This window comes from Papaver somniferum, chromosome 4, assembly GCF_003573695.1.
Source record: "Papaver somniferum cultivar HN1 chromosome 4, ASM357369v1, whole genome shotgun sequence".
NCBI lineage: Eukaryota > Viridiplantae > Streptophyta > Magnoliopsida > Ranunculales > Papaveraceae > Papaver > Papaver somniferum.
The window spans coordinates 153,788,220-153,812,371 of record NC_039361.1 but is presented as its reverse complement, the minus strand read 5'-3'; the positions used below and the strand labels follow the sequence as shown (position 1 = coordinate 153,812,371).

General features: G+C 40.6%; 1 protein-coding gene across 1 annotated transcript; it reads left to right on the top strand.

Moving 5' to 3' along the window:
* Positions 1-555: 555 nt before the first annotated feature.
* LOC113273315 (DEAD-box ATP-dependent RNA helicase 17-like) lies at positions 556-7,143 on the top strand. The gene is made up of 11 exons (XM_026523056.1): positions 556-631; positions 3,913-4,071; positions 4,269-4,341; positions 4,537-4,646; positions 4,737-4,880; positions 4,996-5,104; positions 5,276-5,649; positions 5,729-5,802; positions 5,880-6,184; positions 6,304-6,553; positions 6,665-7,143. Exons 1-11 carry the CDS (start codon positions 556-558, stop codon positions 6,911-6,913), a joined length of 1,923 nt encoding a protein of 640 aa, XP_026378841.1. The 3' UTR covers positions 6,914-7,143.
* The last annotated feature ends 17,009 nt before the right edge of the window (positions 7,144-24,152 follow it).

The window sequence follows — 24,152 nt, the reverse complement described above, 5'->3', positions numbered from 1 at the left end:
CTTCCGCAGCTTGATTGATTGTTGGAGAGGAGCCCATTGTTCTTCTTTGATTAACTGGAACTTCAATATTAGCTTCCTAGTTGGAGCGAAAGTTGGTTGATGTTATTTCTTTGAGAGGAATACATAATGTGATCATCTCGAATGCAAAATATTTCAGATCTAGTATTTTAAAGGAGGAACATAATAAGATTGATATATGTGCTGGTGGTATATCTCATGTAAAACCTTTCCTTTTGACTCAAACTAAGTTCCTCAATATCCAGAATAATATCTTTGAGAAGTCTATGAAAAAGTAACAAAATATTATTTAGGATGCCACTATATTAAAGAAACTACTTGTATCTATTTTCAAAACTTAATTTTCGGAACATCTGGATATCTTGAGAGAGGTTTGACGAAAAAGTAAACAAAACAGAATTATGCATGTGACCTGGTATTTTGCATTTAATTCTGATATTGATTGATTGGAGTTTAGGAGCCAATTTTTTTTTTTAAAACACTGGTCAAGTTGAGTTTTCTTGTGCAAATGACCATGGCTAGCTCTGTTGATAAGGAATGTTTGTTTATGATAATGACGAAAATGATAAAACTGATTTACCATTTGTGTCACTGAGTTTCTGTGTTTTGAAAGGTTTAAGGATATTATTGATCTATTAATATGGACCATCATCATTAAGAGGATGGTTTGCACTACTGCTAAAAACACCACGGCTATTATTTCAGCTGCATAACACATGATGAATTCCACCACTGGATACCCCAAGAAATGATTATCTTGAGACCCACAAAGAGTTACACATCCATGAAATTAATAGTTATTATGAACTTAAAAGTTTAAAACTTTTCAAAAGAGTGTGAAGATTCGAAACTAATTTTGAAATCTATAGACGATTCCACAAACATCTATAGAGTCAAAAACTTGTAAATTGAATTAATCATAGTAGTAGTAAATTAAAACCGATTGAAATCATATGATCAAGCAAGATAACAGAAATAATCATAAAATATTAAAACCGATTTTGATACGAGTCAAATCATTAGTCGCCTCCAATCCTCAAAGCTCTTCCTGGAAAAGGATCGCCATCAAATTGCAAGTCACTTAATTAGGGGTATACCGAATTTTTCATTGATGAACTATTAATTTATTACCTACCTTAGCCCGTGCCAAAAAAAAAGTACTCCATTTGGGTTCGTCTGGTTACCATCTTTTGGTTAGGAAAATTAAAGATCAAGTAAGTCATTTTGATAATATACAGTTTAAGTTTGTTTGTAAGCATGTAAATGAGTTAGCTCACAATATGTGTCAATGTGTTATGCATGATAATATTGAGGGATGGTGGAATGCCTCGTTCCCTTCTGTTTGTATTTCTTCGAACCTAAGTCTAAATGGGAAACAATTTTGATGTCGCAGCGCGGGAGAAAAATTGATTTCGAAACATCATAGTCGTCGGATATCAAAGATCTGACATGATATAACTGTGGACTTAACCACAGTTAGACACCCGAATTTGGATTGAACTCCCATATCTTTCATATATTCACTTTCCCAACTGTCTTAGTTACCTAATACCTCATAAATTCAACTTCTTCGTCATCACAAAAGCAAAGCTTCGCAAGGCATCTAACATGTCAAGTACTGTAAGTTAATTCTCTCTTGAACTTCGATCTGGTTTCAATGAAAATTCTTAGTGTTGTTATTGATAATAAAAATGAGTTGATGCTATTGCAATCTTGTTATAGATGTATAACAATCTCCAATCACGTTTTCTTATTGAACAATTGATTAGCTTGTTGGAAAAATTGGGCTAAAAGAGAGGATGAATAATCATAGAACGAAAAGAATGTTGTGTATCACTAAGCTTCAAGACCTTATGATTCTTTTCAGCAATTATTTCGACCCTTCCCAAATAATTGACGAGTACAATCGGTCAGTGAAATATTGCTTTCAGGATACAATGAATCCCTAACAACTTTTTTGGGTTCAAAAGTTGTACTCCCATGACCCGACCAAGAACACACAGTTTGTGAAATCTGATGATGCTTAGTGAAAAAAGAAATCAGAGATTTTGTTGTGTTTTTCCATGCTTGAATGGAAATAAATCATCACTACTTATAGGGGACTCATGCCTATTGGATATGCCTCTTCATTCTCAAAAGACACCAATAGTGTCTAATGGGAATGGATCTCTCTTGTGAACCATCACACCCTTTGGAGATGCCTATTCATCTCCAACAAAAATCCATTGCATCAATTCGGCACAGGACACTCCCATCGTAGTGGCAAACCAAAAAAAAAACAAAAACCATTTTATTTTCTCTGTTATTGAAAATGTCCAACATAGCGTACCCAAGCTCATAATAAGAATTAGTTATAAAGTAGGTCAATTAATAATGGGACGGAGATAGTATTATTTTTAGACCGAGAAAAGGTCGACATCATTGACGGAGTACCGAGCTCCAAATAAAAAACTACCACCAAGTGTTATAGATTTATGTAGAAAAAATTTGATCCCGATAGCATATGAATAAAAATATTAAACTCCGTCCCACTTTTTTTGGTTGTGGCCTGGGTTGCACGGACGCTCCATTTCTTGAGCCGTGTCCGCGTCCGACTCGTATCGGACACAGGACGCGCGTGGGATGCTGACACGACGCGTATCCGACGCACCAATTTACGCGTCCTGCGCGCGTCTGGTTTGGACGCACCGATGACGCGTGTCAGACGCATTTTTTTTTTTCATTTTCATTTAAACTTCTTCCTTTAGTTTTACAATTATTAACCAAATGAAGAAAGACAAACATTTAGATCAATAATTTAGGTCTTTATTAGGGTTTTGTAATTGGAAATGACATCACGCATACCCTTAGTTGGGCATATGTTGTTCTAAGAATGCATTTTGATTGTGCCATGTTTTTAATAATGACTGATTGTTTGACTTTCAGCTTGTATAAACAAACGATATCTTCTTTTCTTTTGAAATTTATACACATGTAGCATCATATTCTAATTTTTAGGATCGAAATACTTGACTTTGTTATATAAATACATGATTATATATATATATATATGATATATAAATAAAATATATAAATACGTGTCCGCGTCGTACCTTTTTGAGAATTTTGCAGTGTCCGCATCTGCGTCTGTGCAATCCAGGTTGTGGCTACCAAAACATGAATTAAGATCGTTCACAGGATTTGGTTTTGGTTTAACATAAATTCTTGAGCCATGGAGAAGATACAACATGCAATGCACGATAAATATGGGGGAGTTCACTCTAAAAGTCGGGTGTCTAAATGAGGCAGCTTTTTAATAAAGTTCCAGGGTTTTTTCCCTTTAGAAAAGAAAAGGAAAGAAAAAAAAATTGTTTTTTTTTTTGAGAGAAGCGGTACATATCGTTGGAACAGTGTGACAAAAACCAAATAAAAGAAAAAAAATGTTGTTACTGCTCCGATTTGAGCATTTTGGTCATACGAATGACCTTTATAAGGACTAAGCCCTAGTCTTTTAAAACTTTGAACTTCTCCGTCCGCCGTTACTACTGATCTTCTGCTTTTCTTCTTTATTCGGTGGTGCTCGAAGAAATTAACCAGAGAAAGTCCATCTAACTATATATCAGGTTTCCGCGAGGATGAAGTTGTAGTTTAAACAACTGTAAGTAGCAAATGCTCCATAGTTCTTCAATCCTCTCTTTCTTTGGCTCTCTGTTAGAATTTCTCACTCTCTCCAATAATTTTTGATTTTTATTGTGGTGCTGCGATTTTTATAGATGTTGAAGTTATGGGTTTCAACCGTTTCTCTGTGATACCTACAAGTAGAATTAGTCTACAGACTCAATCTTTTAGCTCAAGTTCTCATTGATTATGGGTTTTGCTGACGAGAATTGATGGAAATATGAGCTATTTTTCCAGACACTGTTAACAATCGTAAGAAAAGAAATAAACTTGGATTGAAAAGCTTAAAAATGGCGAAAAAAGGAGAAGAAGAGAAATCAAAAGGAGATGATGTGTTTGCATCTTGTACTTTCTCTAGTTTGGGTCTTCAGTCTACCTTATGTGATGAGCTTATAGGTAACTCTTTTTCTTTTCTTTTTTTTTTTCTGATTTTTTTGGGGATTTTTAATTGTTTCTGGTTTGAGCTGATTAAACTTGTGGAGAACTGAGGAAATACAATATGGGGCATGTTTTTCTCAATTGATTCTGGAAGATATGAACTTCAAATTTTACTGTTAGTAAAGTTTCAATTTTTGTTTGTGTTTTTTTGATAGATAAGATGGGATATGAGGCTCCAACTATTGTGCAAGCTAAAGCTATTCCACTTATTCTCTCTGGGAAACATGTGTATCCTTTTTGTTGATTTGATTATTAGCTCTAGTTTCGGTTTTTGTTGTTATTGATGGTGGTAGTGTGGTGGTGGCGGTGGTGGTGGTGACATTTGTTTTTTATACGAGCTTAAAATTTTCAGTTTTGTGTTATTGGTGGTTGGCGTTTGTTGAAGTTGCATTGTGGGTTTGAGTTCCTTAAGTGAAACTATAGACTTGTGAATGCGGCGACTGGTACTGGAAAGACCATAGTATATCTGGTTCCACTAATTCATCCTTTACAAATGTACAATCCTAGAATTGAACGGTCTCATGGAACAATGGGTACGTGTAAAGCCTTAGTTCCGGGAGTTCATTGTTTTAGAAGTTGGCAAGCTGGGATTGACTATGAGATTTTTTGTTTTTGTTTTGAAGCGTTGGTACTTGTACCAACGCGAGAATTGTGTATTCAGGTATATGAAATACTTCAAAAGTTACTGCACCGATTCCATTGGATAGTTCCAGGTTTTGTAATGGGAGGTGAGAACAGGTCAAAGGAGAAAGCCAGGCTTCGCAAAGGTATATAATATTTCTGATAGCTACTGCGTTTTCTATATTTGGTAGAAGTAAGATATGCCCACAAACTCTTTTATCTTTGCAATTTGACACTCTCTTGACATGTGTTGATTTACAGGAATATCTATTCTTGTGGCAACTCCTGGACGCCTTTTGGACCACTTAAAAAATACGTCATCTTTTGTGCACTCTAACTTGCGGTGGATAATTTTTGATGAAGCAGATAGGTATGATCCTAATTACATACTTTCTGATCTGCATCACCAATCCTATTTTCCAATCTTGGTCTCTTTGTTTCTCTGTAGCCATCAGTTTATGAATATGTAGATGTCTGGATGGGCTTTCCGCTTTTGATGTATATAACATATCTAAGTGCATATCTGTTTGTATGTTGACAGAATTTTAGAGTTGGGTTTTGGTAAAGAGATAGAAGATATACTTGATGTTTTGGGTTCCAGGAAAAATGGGTCCGATGACAAGACGGATGGAGTGTCAAAGCTTCCCAAATTCCATAGGCAGAACTTGTTATTGTCAGCAACTTTAAATGAAAAAGTAAACCATCTAGCTAATATTAGCTTAGAAAACCCAGTTCTGGTTGGTCTTGATGAGAAGAAGAGTTCTGGTGAAATGCAAAAACCGTCACATAAACATCTAGGGGATTTGATATCTAATGACGATATAAAGTCTGAACAACCGACATTAAAAAGTGGTTCAGATGCGGGCTATAACCTACCAGCTCAGTTAATTCAGACATGTAAAAGGTACTCTTTCTGTTTACTGGAACCGGGCAAACACTTCATGCGTAATATTGGTACCATATTTTAAATTGCACTTCTGATTGTATTATACAGTGCCTTGCGGTTCCCGTCTAGTGGTACTTCTGTCCATTCTTAAAAATCTTTTTCAGAAAGAACCTTCTCGAAAGGTGTGTAACACATCAACTCCTTGGTCGTTTTTTCTTTGACTTTCAACTGGATGTAAACTGATTTTGTTATTGGACAGATTGTGGTATTCTTCTCAACATGTGATGCTGTGGATTTCCACTACTCACTCCTAAGTGAATTTCAATTGTCCTCCGACGTGGAATCAGGAACACAGCAGAAACAGAAATTCTTTAGTGGTAAACTTCTATGCTTACATGGTAGCATGGAACAGGAAGGCCGTCGTACCTCGTTTCAGGGATTCAAAACCGATAGATCAGCCCTTCTCTTATGCACAGACGTTGCTGCAAGAGGGTTAGATTTTCCGAAAGTGAGATGTATCATTCAGTATGACTCTCCAGGAGATGCTAGTGAATACGTGCACAGGTATGTATATTTCATCTTTTATGGATGAAAAAAGCGGTGTGGATGCTTTTCCTACATGCAATAAAAAGGTTATGATGGATAATTATCTTATCTGGCATTGTTGCTGCTGTGGTTTTCAGAGTTGGAAGAACAGCTCGACTCGGAGAAAGAGGAGATGCATTGTTATTTTTACAGCCCGTTGAAATGGATTATTTAAAAGACCTGGAAAAGCATGGTGTGTCGCTTAAAGAGTATCCTCTTCTCAAGGTCCTGGACAGTTTCCCAATTACTGGTCAGAAGCCTCAGCATGTTAAGAAGTTTGTACCATTGGAGTTGCATCCATGGGTTGTGATTCTGCAGAGAGCACTCGAATCTTTCATTGGTGCAGAGGTGTTTCGCAAACTGTTGCTATTTATCTCTTCCCTTGTCTATGACAATTTGTATTTTTACAGTTGATGTTCATTTTGAATTGCTCAAAACGGATCTGGTTTCTGCTTTCAGGAAAAGATGAAGCAGATGGCGAAGGACGCATTTTGTTCTTGGATACGTGCATATACAGCTCATCGTGGCGACCTGAAGAGGATTTTTATGGTGAAGAGACTTCACTTAGGACACGTGGCAAAGAGTTTTGGGCTCAAAGACCAACCTTCCATGGTTGGGAGAGCATTCCAAGTGAAAGCTAAGAAGAATAAGAAAGATCTGAAGCATCACAAAGGGCCAATGAGAAAGAGAAAAATCTGGAAAACCTGAACATAACCAATCTAAACGAAGAAAACAGTGAAACGGGCAAGATGAACTGACAGAAAAGCTTCGCCACACCGTCCCGCTGCTTTCATATTGTAACCTTGTTTTTTTCTTTTTCTTTTCTGAGTCTTGTATTTACTTGGAATTAGCAGTATTGGCTGCAGCAATTTTGATTTGGTATAAATAAATTTTATATTAGGGTAAACAATTGTTTATCATCTTGGGCATGTTTTCCTAGCGTAGTTCAGTTGTAGGACTTGAATACTGTTCTCAAAAAAATTATAATTGTGATTCATTCACATTCAAAATCAATTCTTCTTTACATCCTTTTCTGATCTTATCTTTCTCTCAATTTTGATTCACATCTTTGCCATTCTTGATTTCTTGATCTGTTTTTTACAAATCTTGTTATCAAATTCTTGATCATTGTTAATGACAAGTATTAGAATTGAGGTAATTTCTCAGGCTTACCTCTAAGGCGCTTGAAAACTCAAGTTTCTACTTGAAGCCACGTGAGCCTGAACCAGCTGCTAACTGCTACGATAATTCAAGAGAGGCGGCTAATGGTTGGGCGCTAACAGATTAAGAGGACCGTTAGTTTTTTTTTTTTTTATGGTTCAGGTTTCAACTTCAAGCCACATCATTTTGATGGGTGGTTAATGGTTGGGCGCCAATGGAGAAGCTGTTAGATTTTAACTTGTAATTATTTTTTGATGGTTCAGGTTTGATATTTGTAGATGCAAATATTTATGTTCCCAGTCATCAAAAAATATCAGATTGACCGAAATATTATCCCAAAAAAAAAAAAAAATCACAATAATACGAAATTTTCCCATCTTGGTACAATCGTCGTTCCCCTAACCACCACTGGAACTCACTTGAGACAAATATATCGGTTACTCCAACACCGCTGATGGTCAGGTTGTACAACTTGGATCCGGGAGCATCGAGTAAAAGAGCAATTGAAGATATCATTCTTCCTTTCAGTAACTAACACCAACATTTAAGTTCAGGTGAGGAGAGAGATTCTATGAATTGGGCGACAATTCAAAGGATTTTTTTTTTTTTTTTCCTGAAGCATTCAAAGGAAAATTATTCGTTATTTTACTTTTTTGTGTTGAATTCTCATCTATAAGGTACGGATACTTCAAAATCAGTGACCTATTCGTATTGGTGTCCGATATTTGGGGATACGTATCAGATACTTCATTTAAAGTATTTTTTACAAAAAAGGCAGGAAATATTCTGGGATACTTCTCGGACACTCGAAGAGGGGATACTTCATGTAATGTAATTGGAGCATACATAATTTTATCATTGGAGAGAAATTAGAGCATGTATAATTTTATCATTGGAGAGAAATTGGAACATATATAGTTTTATCCTTTCGATGAAGATAAACAAGATTGTACAATGTGTCGAGGACTTAGTGCTTCTTCATAGTAATGTTCGTTTCATTTCACGAAAAAGTGAAAATTATACGAAAGGAGAAAGTAAATATGACATATCAGTGGAGATGAATTTGATCCACTGGACAGTGTAAGAGTATTTGAAGTTGCAAATCTTTTATTTGACAAGCCAGAACTAGAAGTGATGCTCTTTGCTGAAGACAATATTGATGAGTGATGGGAGAGGGAGATGTTAGATAGGTTTTATCTGGTTTTTTTTTTTAATATTCCAGATAATATTTAAGAATATTTTTTTATTCTATGTGATTCTTTTTACTAAAACGAATTATTATTAAATAATTTTAATAAATACAGTATCTATTAATTCAACATCCTCATTTTTTGAAAATTAGCATATCCCCGAATCAATATCCTCGTGTCAGTATCTATGCTTCATAGCTTCTCATTAAATCAGGTGATTTCATTTTTTGATACTTGAACATCACGCCAGTTTTTGCTCTCAACTCATCATCTAAAGAAACTGATATGAGTTGATCTTTCTTCCTTTTCCAACTCAAAAAAAAATGTTCGACTTTCACATGCTGAGCATATAGTATTTATTCCGAGCTTGGATAATATCCAAGATGAAAATTGCAACGATATGGTGTCAATTGCAAGTTAAGACCGAAATTAAAAATGTCATATTATGATGCAGTTTCCGAAATTCGTTGTCATGAAAGCAGATGGGATTGGACCATAGAAAACATCTTCATTTTTCCATTGTTGAAATGTTTAGAATAAGACATGCATAGGAAAGGTGTTGGTTGAAGATGCATCAAGAAGACATCATCCTCAAGCTAGAAAGCTTGGATGGTAAAGCATACATGAAAAAAGAGCATCATTATGCCGTGTTTCTTACCCGATATTGCTTTTTGATGCGTAGGAATCATCACTTGCTAAATCAAGAAAGCATCACTACGATGCATTCTGAAAGAAAGGTCAATGATGCACACTTTATGTATCATCTGAGAAAGATCCTTTAGCATATATACGAAGTAGGCTTTTCATCGATTGGACCTTGCAACATGAGTTGCCATTAGTTGCTAGTCTTGATTATGATAAACTACGCTCTGTGTTTTATCGATTTCGAGCTGCGGAATCAGTGTAGGGATGGGGCTTGGGTTGAGTTAACCCTCCCAACCTGTTCTCCATCCGAACGTTCGACATACATGGGAAATATCTTTGATTCCAGATATTGGGTACGCATGGGCAAATTTTTTATCAACCCAAACTAATATGGGTGGGCATGGTCACAAATATTTCCGACCCGAACAACCCAACCAACCCGAAAAACTTAACATCATTATATATAGTATTCTTATGTATAATTCTTTTTCTTTTTATTTAGAGCAATCAGTATTTTTGTTATTATTCTTAAATTTAATAAGGAAAAACTCATATACTACATATATATTTCGTTAATAATTGCGTTTCCGTCGTGAGTGTGTCTATTATGTTATCATATAATCTTATTTTATTTTTGAAAAGTTCGTCTAATATAATGTTTACTTAAATCTGTAATAATTAGCACATGGAGAAAATTTCCATGGCCCAACCCTTGGCATTGGAGGATTCCAAGATCATATTTACGGGAAAGCCTCCCACGGGTTCCAAGGGTTTAATAGGCACTCCGTCCAAGGGATTGTATCTTGGGATTGTATGGCTAAGCCACAAGAACCGAATAACTCGATAAGTTCTCACCTCTAGAGTATGGTGCGTAGGTATCCGCAATGAGTTGTAATATTTTGTGATCTAGTATTTTGTAGCCCATATCATCTAGTTAGGAGGTGATCGCTGGATTTTCGTAACAAATCGAAACTCAGTAATGCATGCAATATGCATCATCTTTAGATTTTATAGCCTTGCACCCTTTGCAGAAGAAGGGTAAATTGGAACCTGAGGAGCTACATACTACTGTTTGAGGGTGAAAACAGTTTCTGCTGATTTCGGTAATTTCGAGTGTGTGGGTGAGAAACGAGTATAAACCCTAAACAATGTACTGCAAGGGAGTACTTTGATTCGAGAGATCAATCTGTACAAATACGACCTAAACCAAGAAATGGTCGTTCCAGACTTGCTTCGGTCACAAAGTGAAAGAGAAGGGTTGGTCTAGGGAGGGAAGCGAAGAGAGTGTTCAAACCAGAATAGTTGATTCGGGAAGAGTAGTTGTTTGACGACTTGTATCAGAAAGTGTAAAGCTAACAGATGGGAAAGCTAACAAGTGATTTATGAGTGTTGTATTCTCCTGACCCAAACTTGTCTTTGGTGGAAATATGTGAGACCTATTTATACAAGTCGCAACGAAACGTACCCTGGTCTCGTAAGAGTTGGAAACGGTTGAGTAAATGGAAGGAAGCGGTAACAGGTAATGCCTGGAATTGATGTTTCCATAATGAAGGAAACGTTTTACCATTAATCCTTGTATTTACTAGCCGCCTCACTCTTATGATACTTTCTTGTAACAGGCGTAATGTACACTGCACGCTGTAAACCGCCATACCAATACCCTGATGAGCATCCCCCAGTTTGTCACATGTTTTGATGTCTCGAGTGTTTTCGTGGAAAACGTGTAGCATGTTGCTACGTGTGGCGTGGCCAGGGATTTGGCCTTTGTAGCCAAGTTGTTGCTGTGACCAAAGAATAGGCATCGTAGCCATATTGGTACCGTGACCAGAGAGTTAGCATTGTAGCCAAGTTGGTGCCATGACCAAGAGTTAGCATTGCAGCCAAGACATTGCAACGAGTCGTTTGGTGGCAGGTTTGTATGGATGAGATCTGTATCTTATGAGGAAGGATAGCCATAGATTGTTGCAACCCTTCGTTTGGAAACCAACGGCATGTTGTAAAGCCGGTCTGGCTTTGGCATAGTCTAGGCGTGGCCAAAATTAGGGTTTTGGGCAAAACCATGATGTTTGGCCTTGGGCTGGAAGTTGCCATGCGTTAGCTGGCAAACTTGGACGGATGAGATCTGCATCTCAGATGGAAGGGTAGCCATTGATTGTTTCAACCCTCCGTTTGGCATCCAGCGGCACGTGGTAGGGCCGACATGGCTTTGGCATGTTTTAGGCGCGACCAAAACTAGGGTTTTGGCAAAACCGTGATGTTTGGCCGGAAGTTTCCATGCATTAGGTGGCGAACTTGGATGACTGAGATCTGCATCTCAGATGGAAGTGTAGCCTTTGATTGTTGCAACCCTTCGTTTGGCATCCAGCGACATGGTGGTAGGGCCGCATGGCTTTGGCATGTTTTAGGCGCGACCAAAATTAGGGTTTTGGCATAAACCGTGATGTTTGGCCTTGGGACGGAAGTTGCCATGCATTAGGTGGCGAACTTGGACGGATGAGATCTGCATCTCAGATGGAAGGGTAGCCGTTGATTGTTGCAACCCTTCGTTTGGCAGCCAGCGACATGGTGGTAGGGCCGCATGGCTTTGGCATGTTTTAGGCGCGGCCAAAATTAGGGTTTTGGCATAAACCGTGATGTTTGGCCTTGGGACGGAAGTTGCAATGCATTAGGTGGCGAACTTGGACGACTGAGATCTGCACCTCAGATGGAAGGGTAGTCTTTGATTGTTGCAACCCTTCGTTTGGCAGCCAGCGACATGGTGGTAAGGCAGCATGGCTTTGGCACAGTGGTGCGGATGGCACGGTTGGCATGCCTTGGAGCGGAGATGTGGCTGGCATGGAATGCCATTGGCACCGTGGTGCGGCTGGCATGGTTGGCATGCCTTGGCGTGGAGATGTGGCTGGCACGGCATGCCATTGGCACATGTGGTGCAGCTAGCATGGTTGGCATGCCTTGGCGCGAAGATGTGGCTGGCACGGCATGCCATTGGCACATGTGGTGAGGTTGGCATGGTTGGCATGCCTTGACGCGGAGATGTGGCTGGCACGACATGCCATTGGCACATGTGGTGCGGTTGGCATGCCTTGGCGCGGAGATGTGGCTTGCACCGCATGCCATTGGCACATGTGGTGCGGCTGACATGGTTGGCATGCCTTGGCGCGGAGATGTGGCTGGCATGGCATGCCAATGGCACATGTGGTGCGGCTGGCGTGGTTGGCATGCCTCGGCACGGAGATGTGGATGTCACGGCATGCCATTGGCACATGTGGTGCGGCTGGCATGGTTGGCATACCTTGGCGCGGAGATGTGGCTGGAACGGCATGCCATTGGAACATGTGGTGCGGCTGGCATGGTTGGCATGCCTTTGCGCGAAGATGTGGCTGGCACGACATGCCATTGGCACATGTGGTGTAGAAATTAGGGTTTGGCCTATCGAAACCCTGATTAGCATTAAAAAAAAAAGGTACCTGGTAATTTTCTCGCAGACATATTTAAGGGTTCAATAAATGCGCTTGGTGGAGATATTATTACTCAAGTTCTGTGACGTCACTGTCTGACCAGGATTTTACGATTTTAACCCTAAGCTAAAAACCACCATCAACATTAAGTCCACTGCTTAGCTCGAAACATGGGAATTGTTGCGAGGTAAGCATAAGATGGTGACAGACGAGGACATAAACGAAACTCAAGTCATGAAAGATGGTCAGGAAGATTCGTCTAATCTTTTTCGAGAAATAAGGAGAATCTGTGATCCTTGCATTTGGCGGCTTTGCGTAAATTCTAATCGTAGCACTTCAGGTTAGGCCGCGGAGTGGTAGAGACGATTGCTGGCCGGGATGCAGACTGTTGGTATCAGTTTGTATGGGGGACGTTAGCATTGATCCGCTTGGAATTGATCCATCAGCATTGGTATGCTTGGAATGGAGCCGTCAGCATTGGTCGACTTGGAATGGAGCCGCTTGAATTGCGCGGCTTGGAGTGGAGCTATCTTGAGTTCCTCGGAAGGATGAAGACTGGCTTCAATTCCGTGGAAGGATGACGACCGACTTCAGTTCCGTGGAATGATGGCAACTTTGTCTAAATTAGGGTTTGGCATGCCGAAACCCTAATTAGCGCCATTTACTAGAATCGCTGTAGAATTCTCGTAAGGACTCGGATTTTGACGGTCCGCCCCTCCATTCTGAACGGAAAATAATTTCCTCCCCCACGCGGGAATATTTAGGTTTTGAGCTCATTCGGAGCTGAAAACAGCTCGTCAGTAAAATTCAGGAAGGATTTAGGAGGAATGTTGCGGGCCCGAGGTGGCATAGTCGCGCCCAGTCACCTATTCCCGTTAATGGAGCAAGAAGGAATCTTCGTTCTGTTCAAACTCTAGAAACTCCGTCGGCATGAAAAGAGGTATCGATCCTCTTCTGTTGCTCGTCTGGATTTGTGCTTTCGTCTGCAGTGTCTTTCCAGTGGATTCCAAAATTTACCAAAACTCCACTGCATTCTTGGGATGGATGGATGAAATATATGCTCGGCAACGATCATGTCAGGGCTAATCTTGGAGATTGTTGTTGCGTTGTCGGTCCATCCTTGACTTTAGGTTGTTCAGTGTCTGGACCTTCTGATCGCGATGATTGATATGTTGTGGATGATTGTATGGTAGAAATTCTCCCGAAGACACATGATGAAATGGATGAGTTGGGAGACATTTTGTTGTCGATGTGCTTCTATCAAGTCTTCAAGGACTTTGTTCCAAGAGACATCCTTCGAACCAGCTTCTGAATATTGGACTATCGTATGGAATAGGATGCGGTGAGCAGTCCCCAGTTATATTTTTGTTAGATCCGATGGCGTGGCCGAATATGTGAATGTATCTTTGTGGTGTGCTTTTGGAGTTTTCGATGCACATGTACGGCTTCATGTTGAGAAATTTCCGCGGCTCGTAAAACTTCGGTAGTGATGATATTGAAATCATAAATAACCAGGTTGAAGGGAGTGAAAGCGTCTCATGATGGTAGTCCCCATGTGTAGCCTACTTTCATCGCATCGCCTTGAATCCATGTCCACGGGATTTGATACAAGCTTATTGTACTCTACTGGATGTGACGTTGGGATGCACATGGAAGAAATATTCTGGATAGCGAAGAGGCAGGAATGAGAGAGTTATGTTGTTTATCGTGGCTCCCTATGTTTCTTCAAGAAAATGTTTCAGCAGCGTCTCTGAAGTTATATCATGAGTCTTTAATGGTCGTCGGGATGGACTGCGATGAGCAGTCCCCAGTGGCATTTTTCTATAGTTTTTGAAGTTGTTTTCCTCTGAGCAGGCTTGGGATCCGCTGCGACCTCGTAAAGTGTTGAAGGCGTATTCTAGACAGAGAGGTGTTGATATTCTTGCGCTACACCCTTGAAGAGTAAATGAACTTGTTGTGGTTATGGGCTTTTGGTTGAATGTGTCTTCTGAGATTTGACAGTGAAAGGATTACGTGTAGATCCTCAGTCCCCAAGTATGGTTCACATGTTTCCATCTTGTATGGTCAGTGGGTTGACAATGATAAATACATCACCATCGTGCGTTCGTACTGGTGATTTTGTTACTTCTTCCACATGAAACTAAAATATGGAGGAGTACGGGTTACCTTTATAGTGATTGTTGTTGCGGTGAAGCTCTGTCTGGTATCAAAAAATAAGCGGCAACAGTTCTTGGTAGCAGATGTAATCAGAAGAGACTACATTGTCGTGGGAAAAAAGTAGGTTGGCTAGAATTGTATAGGCATCCATGGAAGTAAAAGGATTGGCTGGATGCGTAAGCAAGCAAACTTTCCATGGTCACGAGTTTTGGCGGGATGGATTAAAAGGTGGCCATGACTACGTAGATTGGATGGTTGCGATCATAATCCTTGACATGGAGAGTGTGGTGGCACGACCCTTTACAGGAAGGAGTGGTGTTGAAGCGGCTTCGGCTCTTGGAGAGGACGTTGAAACTTTAGGAGCCAAATGATTCTTCGGATCATGGAGCAGCTTATGGAGATAACGTGGAAGCGGAGCGGCTGCTGGAGAGAACGTTGAAGCGGAGCCGCTGCTGAAGCGAACGTTGAAGCGGAGCCGCTGCTAGAGAACGTTGAAGCGGAGGCACTTCTGGAGAGAACCTCGAAACGGCGCCTTGAAACTCTTAGAGCCTTGGCGGTTACAATATTGAAGCCGGAGACTGTGTCACTCAGCGTTCTGTCAAACTCGACATCCCTCAAGTGAACAGTGGTTAGGAGTCTCCAGTTCCATCTATCGATCGTGCTTTCAAGGAGAGGTTGGGGTTTGGGAACGGCTTCCCTGGATGGAAACAACCGCTTTCTTGATGCAGCGCGGTTGAGAGATGCAAATACATCTTGACGCTACGCCTTGGAGAAATATAGAACCTCACATAACTGTTTCATCATAGACTGTACGATTTTGTGGGCGAAGTCCCTAGAAATCATGCATCTCCTGACGGAAAGAGGGTCTCTGTGAATTCAGGAGGGTTTCTAATTTCCTTTGCCTCGATTTTGGAGAAGTCGTTCCTGATCTTTACATGTGATGAAATTGGATTGCTGATTCCCTTCCACCGGGCGTTCAAGAAAAACGCGAGCCTCTTCATCTATTGATTAACTAATAAAACGCGTTTTAATGAGCGGATCCCCATTTAATTGAATTTATGTGTGTATTATAAATTGGGCACGATGATCATTCACCTTTTTGCAATTTAGTGACCAAAACAGGAGTTAAAATCCAATGTATAATTTCTTGTGCTTAGATGGATCCAAGCTAACTGCTAAGTTATTCTTGCTATCTGTGCATGCTCTTACTGTGTATAGTTGTCTAGGATAGATGCAATCAATTGGGAATCAACATTATACTTTTACAGGGTTTGTCATGGCATCCGTTGTAGATAGAACCGTACTAGCAATGCTATTTGAACTACATCATGCTTCACTGATGGTAGTTTATGCGATTAACTGATGCGGTTGCTTTCTGATCTTCAAGAAACAAATGATGCTCTTTCGAAAGTGAATAAATTTTTTGTCCATTTTGTTGTTATGCATGGTGCATAAGAAGGTAATTCTACTTATGTAGGATCAGGATTCATCCTAGAAACAGTCTAGTTGAGTTCTTGACTGTAGTAGGCATGAATTAAGTGTATTTTCTAGGCATGAATATTTTTAGTCAGACTTACAACTACTGTGTATTTTTGATTTCTCTAGCTTGATAATTTTGGCATCCCAACTACCCAAGTGAATTTCCTTATTTAATTCCTAGGTCTGTTATTATGGTATTATGAGCAGGCTGCAATAGCTGAAGGCGTTTAAACAAAAGAATTTGTAACGCGTCCCCCACACACACACTCCTCCCTCAAGTTTTTTAGGAATTCAAGAAGTTACCATTTATTTATTTTTGAAAACTGAAGAGTTGAAAATTGTGGATCATTAACCCTCTTAGCATCGTGGTAGTAATGGCCCGGGATAGTGGGCTTTAGGGGGAAGGTGTACCGGTTGAGGCGGTTACTTGTTTATTTATCCTTGAGTTATTCCTTTGTATATAAATTAGTTTTCTAAATTTCTTTTTCAGTATTATTTGTCTTTCAGAGTTCTTTTCTGCGTTTAACCTTCCTTTATAGAATTGTAGATGGTGGATTTTCAACAAGGGTTAAAATCGTAAAATCATAATCGTAATACTCCTGATCCAGCAATCAGATGAGCATTGATGCTCATGTCTCTCGTCAAAAGCATGAAAGCTCGTGCCGTAAGAATCTCTGACTGAGAATTTCATCTCTCACAGTATATGTGGATGTTCAGTCTCTCAGCTGAGGCAACGGCATATCTCATGAATACTGAGCAATTTCAGTAATTAATTCTATATAGAATCGAAAGATTGAACGGCTCATAGACAACTTGCCTGCTAGTATAGAGCAACAACGTCTTCAGGATACAACAACGTCTTCCCTGACTATATAAAGGGAATATGACGTTTTAACAAGCTCATACTTCTCAATTCTCAGATAATTAATGCTCATAGACAGCATGCCTTCTAGTATAGAGCCATCAATTAATTATCTCTAATCGTTAACTGAATATTCAGCAATATTCTACGATTCTTCGTAATATTTCGTCACTTCAATTCGTGGTTCTTCCCAGCAGAATTCCACGGATTAGTGATAAATATTCAACATGCAGGAATCTGAGCAGCTGTCGAGTAAGTCCCGACCATAATGGTACGAGTGTACTCAACAATAATGCACAAACGAGCACCTGAATGCGCAAACGAGCATTCCAAAACACGAAGGAACGACAAACCTATGCAAAATAGGAATAATAATAATAATAATAATAATAAAATATTAGCAAAGGCGCTAGGGGACTGGGCGCACCGGTCGGCCAGTCACACCGTGGCCAGTCCCACACCCAATTTTATATTTTATCATTTTTTTCCCTGATCTCATGAAAATCCCTTCATTTGAACAAATCTCCTTCGTCTCAAGGAAACTCCCTAGTCTCATGGTGTTTCCTCGAACTTAAAGCACTCCCTTCTTGCAGTGCATCTGTGTGAGGTTGAGCATTTGCTCGGTTCAAGGAGTCTCCGCACGTCCATCTCCTCAATTCCGTAAAAACCGGCAAATCGTTTTTCCCCGTCTACATATTGGCGACCACAGTGGAAGATTAATCTCTCGGTTTCAATATCAAGCTTTCACAAGATGGTTGATCTCAGGTCATGCACAATTGATCCTAATGGTGCTATCACTAGCAACACTAACAATGAAGATATCCCGGAAACCATTTCGGTCGCTCACACTGGCAGTGGTAATGTCATTACTCCTCACACTAACATGGAAAGTCATCCCCTGTCCGGCCGATACCCTGAGGAAGTCAGGGGGAATCCACCACCTACCATGGATGATCTTATCAAGATGCAAGAGACTCTGTAAAAGAATCAAACTGACATGGATGCAACACAGACAGAGCTATTCAAGTATCTCAAGACTCTCACTAACAAGATGTCAGAGAAGACTCAAGGGAAAGGGAAAGAAAAGGAAACATCCTTAGATGTTGATCCTGAAGTATTTCCAATTCATACAGTGGACGACGGCGAAGTCCGAAAATATTCATACGATCCATCAGCGAAGGAATCATCAAATTTCATTACTCGGGAAGATTTGGAACGACTCCTGGAGAACCATGGAAAAGACAAGATATCACATTTCCATCGTCACCAGCCTCCATACCCTGCTGCTACGCAAAGGATTCCTCTTCCAAAGGGTTATACCTCTCCAACCTTCACTTTGTATGACGGAACAGGCAATGCTCGGGAGCATGTTTATCGGTTCCTGGAAGCCTTAGGTGAGCATGAGCATAACCGTGTGGTCCGCCTCAAGGAATTTTCAAAATCCTTGAAATGAAGGGCAAACACCTGGTACAACAACATTGCACTAGGAACTACAACAATTGGGGAGAAATGATTAACGCCTTCTACAGAAAGTGCTTTGTGTCAGAGCAAGTTACTCTCTCTGATCTTGGAAGAATGTTTCAGAAGAACAATGAACATCCCAACGACTACGTGAAGAGATTCAGAGTTCATGCCCTGGACTGTCATAATCCAAACGTCATGCAGAAACAATTAGTAGACTTGTATATCAATGGCATGATCTTGGTCCATAGAAATTTATTGGAAAATCTTCGTTTCCACACTTTCTCAGAGCTCCATGAAGCGACAAAGAGATCAGAAACTACTACACCTGCTTTACTGGAAAGAAAAAAAGTTACAAAGGCTGAGGAACCAGGGGAAACTCGAGGTGGAAGACGTTTGATCAACAGGCAGTACAATCTCCAACCTTACACAACGCTGCCGCAGAAGGGAGCAAACGGAAAGCCTAACATCGCGCAAGCATACCTCCGCTCCTTCAAAATCACAAAGGAAGGATAATCAAGATGCACAAGCCCCTGACTAATGCACATGGGCTTCTGATCAAGACGCACCTGACTTTCCACTTTCCATTGAAGAAGTGATCGAGCTCCTGGATGCTTGGATCCAAGATGGTGCAATCAAGTTGCCATATGTCAAGAAAGAACCAACTGAAGAAGACATGGAAATTCCTCGTTACTTTCGCTTTCACAGGTTCGTCAATTATCCCACAAGTGACTGCAGAGTCTTGAAATGCATATTCAGGGAAAAGGCTGGATCAGGAGAGCTCAACTTGGGGACTAAAGGAGTGCACAGATACCCTCTCCCGGTCAGGACTTTCTCCATCTCTGAACAACCAGCTAAAGAAGCAGTTCAGTCATTGATCGAGCATGTCTGTGAATTGCTTTATCTGTCGAAAGCGCAAAGGGGAGACATGTTCATAGCTTTGAACCATATAGTATCTGGGAAGCGTCTACTGATTCCAAAATTATCTCCTTGTTGATGGTGGATTTCCGTTCAAGGCTAAAATTTTAAAAGCCAAACTTAGTACGCTGACATCCTTCAGAGGATAAAGCTATCTAATAAGTGATGAATACTTCTTCGCTTTATTAATTCACCTAGAATGGAGCATGTGGAAACAATACCAAATATTTCTGTGAATTAAATATACAAAATTCATCCAGGTTGGAGCATGTGGCAATAATCCCAAATACCTTGTGAATTTTTAGCATTATATATAATGCATGATTTTCCTAGTATTTCCCGTGTTGTTCCCGCAGAACTCTCATTGTTGGTACGGCATGATGACTGAGTATTGCTCTCAGCAGAGTAACACGAATCTCCAAGTGTCAATAATGAGGCATGCACGAAATACCCGTATGGGCTATATCTCTTAGTGTTTTATATTAGCCCGATTGAGCATATTTAATTTCCTACGGGAAATCTGGACTGACCGTATCAGTCTCAGAAATAATCACGGCCACGCAGGTTGACCGCATGATTTAACTAGCCTAGACGAACCCCAGAAGGAGAAGGCTATCACAATGATGACCACCAGCGGGCTTGTTTGCGCCCTAGCCGGTCGAACATCACACTCCTATTCTCAGCGTGCCAAAACTCCAACCCCAAAATAGGGTGGCCACGCTGCTTTGGAAGAAGCTCGAATGAGCAAGACTGCTTAAGGAAGTCTCAAAGTGATTATGATCGTCCAACTTCACTATCCTGATTGGACGGCTTAGATCGCACCATGAACGATAGAGAGGCTCTAGCACGTACATTAGCGGGCCCACTCTATCCCTTCCCGATCAATTTTCTCACGACAAAGCCATGGAGCAATGAACGTTTGCTCCAAACATGGCCGGCGTGATGCTTTTAAAGGTCGCGGAAGTTCCACTAGTGTCTTAAAATAATCACAACCATCCAACTTTACCAGGATGTTTGGATGGATTAGATTGCGCCTAAGACCATTGGAGAAGTGCACACACGTTCACCATCGTCCCAACGTGGGCCCCACATGATCGACCTCTCCAAAGGAGAAGCCTAACTTGCAAAACCGATTAGCCAAAACCATGAGTGCGTGACTGTTTTAAAACCCTAATTAGGGTTTGCGGCACGTTACATGTGTCGTTAATCAATCACGAGTGTTCATCTTCGCCAGCTTGGATGAAGGGTACATGAATAGACTAAGGAAGTCCATAGAGTATCAACGTGATCACTTTGGGACCGTTTATCTATATGTCCGACCGACCAAGATAAGCCATGGATGGATGCCTCGATTAGTGTGCCTTGAAGGTGCATGTCGCTCCCCTTTAAGAATCCTTTGCGGCATAGGATTCCTGTCGAAATTCGATCTCGGCCACTCCTCTTTACCGGTAAAATCAAGTGGCCTAGATCGCACCTTCATGAGACGGTGAGGTACGGGCATGTACACCGGAAAGCCGTCTACACGCATGCCCATTCGGTCCTTCCAAAAATGCCTCCCATGATTGGTTTCGACCAAGCTGAAAAGTGATGCTTGCGCGCCTCTTCAAAACCCTAAAACTTCATCAACGGTCGTAGATGAGCATCATAGATCATCTCGTCCGTCCAACTCTACCAGCTTGGTTAGGCAGCCCAGGCTAGGAGTTGAATGGCCAATAAGGTGTCCTGGTGGTTACTATTCGTCACTCTACCACATCATGTGATCGGCCAAGGGAGTTCTTTCCTGTGCAGCCTCCAAACAATCATTCGAGGACAGCTAAGCATGCATATGTTTTAAGACGCTTAATCCGCGACTTACTTCGTTAAGCTTTAAACCAGCGATGCTTCATACACATTGATTATATTCGATGCATTACATGCATAGAGTATACACGATATTTCATGAATATGGATTTCCTAAATAACTCAGTTATTTAACCTAGAACCGTGTGCTACTTCCTGTGGGTCCCACGATCCACACATTCGAGACATCAAGCATGTCACAAACTGGGGGATACTTACTGGGGTATTGGTATGGCGGTCTCCAGCGTGCAACGCGCCATCACAAGAACGTGTCAGGAGGCATGGACGGTTAGCGATGATGGGAGAAGTGGGCAAAGACTGATCGTGTGACACTAACACGACCCCACTACTCCATCATTCCACTTTCTCCACTTCCCACGAGAGACGAGGGTTATGCTCAATGGCTTGTATAAATAGGTTCTCCTACCTATTTCCAAAACAGACATAAATCAAGTGTTGATACAACGTATTCAAACATCCAGAGCTGATTGCTTACATTATTGCAAGTCAGTTCGATATTCTGATACAAGTCATAAACATCCAACATCTTCACAATCTCAACACCTTCTTCGCTTCCCTCCCTAAGATCAACCCATCTCCTTCACTTTGTGACCGAAGCAAGTCTGGAACGACTATTTCTTGGTTCAGGCCAGAATTGTATAGATTGATCTCTCGAATCAGAAATCACTCCCGTGCAGTGCATTTGTCTAGGGTTTTATATTTGTTTCTCATCCACACACACACACCCAAATTTACCAAAAACCGCAGAAACAGTTTTCACCCATAAACACTCCTGAACCTCCATCCACCGACAAAGAAATATATAACTGGGGACTGATCACCACAGTGTACATCAAGGGAAATGAATTCAAAAGAGCATTCGTTGATGTTGGTACTGCCATCAATATCATTCCTTTGAAAACTCTCGGAGCTACTGGAATCAATCGACAAGAAGCTACTCATGCTCCCATATCGATCAGGGATCACGAAGGGACACTCAGAGATGCGTACGTCTACATCACCCTTAAGGTCAGAGAAAACTCGGTTTGCATTGAAGCCAAGTTTTATATAATCCTGGAAGATCTAGGATATGACATGATTCTTGGACGACCTTGGGTTCATGCTGGAAAAGTGACTCTAATTCCTTCAATTGAAGAAAGCTCTGACTCAGAAGAAATAGAAGATATTCAATCACTCAAACACCTGGAGGAAGTTAAATATTTGGTGGAGTTGGCACAGAAACTTGGAGAAAGTGCACACTCTTTCATCGAAAGATTTCGTACTCAGGCAAGTCTAATTCCTCTTCATGCACCTATACTACCAATGTTTAATTATGTTGTTATGGTTCGAGGACTTCTTCCCACCAACAACTTAGCAATCACAAAAAGCTACGAGTGGATATCTTCACCTCAACAATATTACACCAAATGGTTGAGCACAGAGCCCCTTCAAATTGATCATTCTATCAAAAAGTTATTGCTGAAGATATGTCTAAGCATGACAGACAGTACTCTGGGTACTCCCCCTTGCATGAGTGTCCATATGTGTCGCATCCTTGGAATCACGTTACACTTCCGAATCAGCAGAAGATATTCAAGGCACGGACAACCAATCCTAACAAATTTTGTGAAGGAGACCTAGTTCTCAAAGAAACTCAGCGCAACCTCCACTCTGCAAGAAACTCCAACTGGGAAGGGCCATTCGTGGTTTCCAAGTCCATAATCGGAGGATACTACAGGTTGATCAACACAGATGGTAGGACCCTTCGAGTAATCCACGAGAATTGGCTTAAGGCATTTGACGCCTGAAATTATTGGGCATTTGAAATACTGGGCGTTTGAGCATTCATGATGCCTGAGATTTGGCATTTAGGATTTTCTTTCATTGTATTTCAATTTCTCCAAAACGTTTGCAACACTTGCATTCAGTATTTGAATTCAGCAATTTATCAAAATTCAGTTCATTTTACTTATAGAAAATCTCTATCAAATCCAAAAGAAAATCCTCAATCATCTACCAATCCAAAACCAATCAATATCAAAACCAAAATAAAACCTCACATCTCTCAGAAGTTCAGAAATTTAAGAGATTATGAAAAGAAATCAAAGGAAGTTAGCAAATAAAGATTTTTCCTCCTCGGCATCCTTCAAGATTTGCAAAGCCGCCTTCTCCAGGTTCAGCGCCTTAGTCAGCTTAGCAATCTTTTCCTCCTTCTCCATCACAACATTATTGAGAAAGGGTATGTTATTCTCATATGAGTCCTTAATAGCATTAATTTTATTACGAAGCCACTTCACGTTGAAGCCAAGTCTTTCAGAATTCTCCAAGTTAAACTCCCAATCAAAGAGTACATCTGGAGTCACCGTATTTCTGGCCCTGGCGCATATATCACTTACAACACGCAAGATAACACTTACTTGCATGGTTAAAGAATACGCACGCTTGGGATCTCTGGTAACGATGATGTGGCCAAACTTCCTCCATATTTTCTCGTATAAGTCGGCATATCCATTAGGAATGCTGAATCCACCAACTAGTTCATGATATGGATGTGATGCATCAAATGGAGGATTAAAAGAAAATCCTGCACTTAGATATTCATGCACTACTATGCGATTCTCAATTACTGGATCAACTTCTACGGTCATGGCAACAGTTTCTTCAGTCTCCTCTGCTTGTGGCTCAGTTTCTTCTATTACTGGAGTGGCAACAATTGAAGTTTCCATGACTTCAGTGACAACTCTCTCATGGCCTTGAAGTTCAGGGATGTTTGTCTC